The sequence below is a fragment of the Sinocyclocheilus rhinocerous genome, unplaced genomic scaffold, assembly GCF_001515625.1.
Source record: "Sinocyclocheilus rhinocerous isolate Xijiao unplaced genomic scaffold, SAMN03320098_v1.1 scaffold2338, whole genome shotgun sequence".
Lineage (NCBI taxonomy): Eukaryota > Metazoa > Chordata > Actinopteri > Cypriniformes > Cyprinidae > Sinocyclocheilus > Sinocyclocheilus rhinocerous.
The window spans coordinates 364,466-369,388 of record NW_015644013.1 but is presented as its reverse complement, the minus strand read 5'-3'; the positions used below and the strand labels follow the sequence as shown (position 1 = coordinate 369,388).

Below are 4,923 nucleotides of genomic sequence, written 5' to 3'. Positions count from 1 at the left end.
GTTTTGTTTTGTATCCGCCATCTCTATCTTTCTGTCGTTCGGCTCGCTAATGTCCGTCCTGTGCACTGAACGCTCTCTCCTCCACATGAGTAGACACGCCCCTTACTGCTGATTGGCTACAAGTTTGTTTTACTACTCGGCCCCGAATCAGTTCGCTAAAGCGTTTTTGTACAATCGCTTACCCCATCTTTAACAACATGTTTTTACTCGACTCACTTCATAACGTCAGTCGAGTATTTGAAATAAATCCTTCTGTGAGATGATGTGGCTTCTTACACAGAATAAGGCACACAACTTATTTCATAGTATTCTGAACAGTGATAAAGACATTGCATTATAAATATACTTTATTATAATGAAAATTATAATAATAAGAGCTCAGATAAACCATATATTGTCGTAGTCGTGTGTTTATTCAGCTAGCGCTATAGGGTTTTCCTGGGTTTCTTCTGCTGGGTGTATTTGGAGTTTCTCTGGCCTTCGGATGTTGATTTACTGCTGATCACAGAACCCTGCTTCACTGAAAGATACGCACGACAATCACAGCTTCTGTCTAATTGCGAATTGCAAATTTTGATTTCATTTCGATTTATCGTGCAGCTTTACTTTAACTAATGAATGAATAAACTGTTGTGCAGGTAAAAGCCTGACATACAGCAGTCTAAACCACACAGCAGAATCTGTCTTAACTACTGAGCAAAATCGTAGGGCTGGGTTTTGACAAATTTCACGATTTGATTCGATTCTCATTCACAGGCTTGCGATTCGATTACCGATTCGATTCAATATAGATTATTTTGGATATATATCAGGTACAGTATATGCCAAATTGAGAGTCATTTGGTACCACATTACTATAATACTGAAGGTTAAAATTGACTAATTTGTTAAAATTACACTTAATGAAGTTTTTAAAATAGTGGTTACAATTATATAATAATATTTCTACTTATGTTGAAATATAAACATAATAGTGGCTGTCATAAACTTGATTGATTTATTCAAACGTAAATTAAACATTGAAGAACAGTAAAATTGATAATGAATTTGTTATATAGTGCATATATTTAGCAAAATGCCCCTCTCTACAGTTTTTTTTTCTATCTGACTAATGAGTTTATGGTCACCGAATATGTTTTTCTGAGGTAAATGTTTTGTTTATTTTGTTTTGTTTATTTCCTTTATTTGTTCAGGGACAAAACACAACAACAGTGTTGTGCCAGAGTTAGCTATAAAGCTAATTTGGATCTGCAGTCCCTGGGCAGGATGTTGTTAAAAAATTACAATATTAAGTCACAAACAATACACACATACAATATCACATCATACTACATTAAATTACAAAGTCAATTATCACATATTTGATTTTCCTTAAGCCATACTTTAAGCATAGTTTTAAAAATACTAATGTTGTACACTCTCTATCATTCATCAATGTACTATAACCTCCAAGAAACACTTCATAAGTGGCCGCGCTCCAGTATAAGGGGCTTTTCCCTACTATTAATGCTTAGACAATTTACACTGCACACGTCTGCGGTGCAGTGTAGCTCTGATACGGCCACCGAAGCTGATTACGGCCACTCAATGCTTGTGTTTGTGTTTTTATACAGTCTATGGTTTATTCCAGCCGCACGCACGTTTCTGAAGCGGCTCTCTTTGCTGCTTTTGTAAAGATACACGCATAAGCCTCCTTTGAATAAATATAGCCAAAATCCATTGCCATGACTTATCGCGAGAGGCAAAAGGTTACGTTTAAGTCTCATAACATTGGTTAATGGAAACGCCGTCATTTCGCAATACTTTTTTATCGACATTTATAAAATATCGCCAAAGTTTTGCGCAAATCTGTTATGGAAACGCACCTACTGATTAAGAGGTGGCGGTGCAAGATCATGAAATAGTTTGTACATCAAACACACATCAGCAAATAATCAAAAATTGTCAAACGTCAATCATTTATAATTTTTAATAATATTGCAGTGATGATAACTCCTAAGATTTTCACAGCTTGTTTATAAATAGTATATAATGGTTTTATCGTAGTTATACTTGTATGTGACGTTACGTTATAGTGACGTCTTTGCGCGGCTGAAACACCGATTGAGCGATTACACGAGACAGGATACGGATTGTAAAGTTGTATTCTTTCTTTTAACTTACCTTCGGATGTTTAGTCATGTTTATTTTGTGCTGAAGCTGGTATTAATGTGATCAGTTCATGTCTACAGTGATCTGTCACTCCACATTAAACAGCGCCAAAACGGCATTTATTGTTTGAATACTGCAATACAATGGACAGAATTTGAAATCTGAGACTTTGTTTCATATTAAAAGTACCAAAGCACAATGCTTATTGCGATATATTGGATGGGAAGTGCCCTTCAACGCTCCGTCCATTAACTGAAAGCAGGCTAGACTAATCGATTCTTGAGATTTAAGAATCGATATCGTTCTGTAAAAATGAGAATCGATTAATATCGAGATATCTATATTTTTTACCCAGCCCTACGGCCTATTTTCTCATCATATTTATTATTGTTACCAAATTCTGTGTTTTAGCATGTCTAATTATTTGAATGCATAAAACAACTTAATTTATTAATTTGTTTCTTAAAGTAGCCTTATTACATTTTTTTTTTCCCTCAGAAATTCTGTTGTGTATTTAAATTTTTCTGGTTATCAAATGAAGGCATGAAACATTAATAGAACCTATTTTGAATCATTTAAAGCTATAATCTGAGCTGTTTGTAATTGTCGTGCTCTCTCTTTTGCTGCTCTAGAGCATTCTGGGCCCACGAAGGTGGTGAAGGCGGGAAACGCGAGAATGAGACGCGGCGGGAAGGTGAGTGACGTTCATCTGAGTCTGCAGCAGACACATTTAGCAGATTAACAGACTAAAATGACTGAAGAAAATCCTCAGCACGACTGAGACCTGTTTTACACACTTGTGAAAGTAGCACAGACGCCCCTAAATAATAATGGGTTTCAGCTTTAATACTGCATGCAGAGCAGGAGCCTCACAAACGCAGCACTGAGAGACTTATTTGAAAGACTGATGCAAGCTACACTTTCAATAAATCTGACCGAGTCCAGATGATTAATACAGTTATATTCATGAACATTTAGATATATATTATGAATTAGATCTCAAAATGGGGTCCGTGACCCACAGTCAGGGGTCAGTGAAACAGACCGAATTAAGTCAAAATGTAATTTAGTGCATAACACAGAATGTCAAGAAATTTGGCAGGTTTTGGATAAATCGAAAGTTGGTCAGTGCACTTAATCAAATCTTGGTATGGACTCGTGTCTGTGAATAATAAACCGCAAAAAACTGCTAGTGAAATATGAATCTGTGTGTGTCTTTGTGAATAAATGGAGCAAATATTACTAGAATGTGCCTCTTAAAGTAATAATTTTATTATTATTATTGCTAAGCAAAACTTTATTTTTAAAGAAATAATCTCACTTTACAGTACAGCACTTTGTTTGCCAGAATTGTTCAATTTTGATTTGATTACGTTTTAAAAGATTGTTAATGTTTTATGCCTTCATTTGATTACCACCATTTTTTATAATAAATGTGTATTAAATTATAAATTCACAAAAATTCAAACCGACGACAACAGAATTTTTGAAGAAAATAAAATATTTCATATGGCCATGTTATTGTAAAAAGTTTAATAAAAATATGAAGTTTGAGTTTTTATAAATTCAATTTATTAGACATGCTTTTAGATTAATTTAATTTAAACGTTAAAATGGAATAAAAAATGGAAAACACTGAATTTGAGAACGATAAAACAGAATTTGAGAAAAAATAAAACCGATTTCATATAGCCCTAAAAAAAAATAGAATTTTTGAAGAAAATAAAATATTTCATATGGCCATGTTATTGTAAAAAGTTTAATAAAAATATGAAGTTTGAGTTTTTATAAATTCAATTTATTAGACATGCTTTTAGATTAATTTAATTTAAACGTTAAAATGGAATCAAAAATGGAAAACACTGAATTTGAGAACGATAAAACAGAATTTGAGAAAAAATAAAACCGATTTCATATAGCCCTAAAAAAAAAATTTTTTGATGAACATTTGATAAATTCTTGTTTAAATTGTATACATTTTGATTTCGAATAATTAGACGTGCTTTTTGATTTAATTTAACCATTAAAACAGAGTTCAGAAAAATTCTAATGGAAAAAAAGTAATCCAGAAAAATTAATAAAAAAAATAAAATAAATAAAAATGTTCCAATGGCATCTAAAAAAACAAATTGTAGTAAGTATATACTGAATCTCTGTTATAATTATAAGGGGGTCCTTGGAAGATTTTCTCCCGTGTAAGGGGTCCCTGGCCCCAAAAGGTTTGAGAACCCCTGAATTAGTTTTGGAGGTGATAGATTTTATTGAGCAGCTTCCGGCAGCCGTAGGAAACGACAGGAGTGGCTGTGTGTTTTACAGAAGTGCTGTGAATGAGAGTCTGCTCTTTTGATTAGCGTTCACACTGTTTTTGAAGGTGGGGGATTTTGGAGATGCAAACAACTGGCCGACACCTGGAGAGATCGCTACGAAGGAAGTCCAGGTACGACAGCGTCAGAAATCTTCAATCTCAACCATAATCCTAAATGATTTTCTGTCTGAATGCATATACGGCTTTGATGGACTCTGGAAGTACAGAAACTCTCCGGTAGAGACGGGTTCCTTTAATGCAGAGCTGATCTAGCAGGGTTCCCACGCATCCTGGAGAACCTGGAAAATCGAAAGATTGCCGCTGTATAATCCATACTAAAGCCTGGCTCACACTACAGGATTTTTAGCCCGATTTCCCCCTCCCGAGAATCGGAACAAAAATCTTGTCGAGCCCCTCGATCGCTCCCGATGTTCGGCGCGGATTATCTGGTAATGTGAGGCGTTCAC

General features: G+C 34.7%; 1 protein-coding gene across 2 annotated transcripts in view; it reads left to right on the top strand.

Annotated features, from left to right (window-relative positions):
• LOC107757874 (la-related protein 1-like) overlaps positions 1–4,923 on the top strand; it is a 38,330-nt gene that overhangs the window by 5,369 nt on the left and 28,038 nt on the right. For both annotated transcript variants that reach the window (XM_016575478.1, XM_016575479.1), the window contains 2 exons: positions 2,784–2,845; positions 4,523–4,588. In XM_016575478.1, the coding sequence (XP_016430964.1) occupies positions 2,784–2,845; positions 4,523–4,588 (128 nt within the window). The remainder of the gene's footprint in view (positions 1–2,783; positions 2,846–4,522; positions 4,589–4,923) is intronic.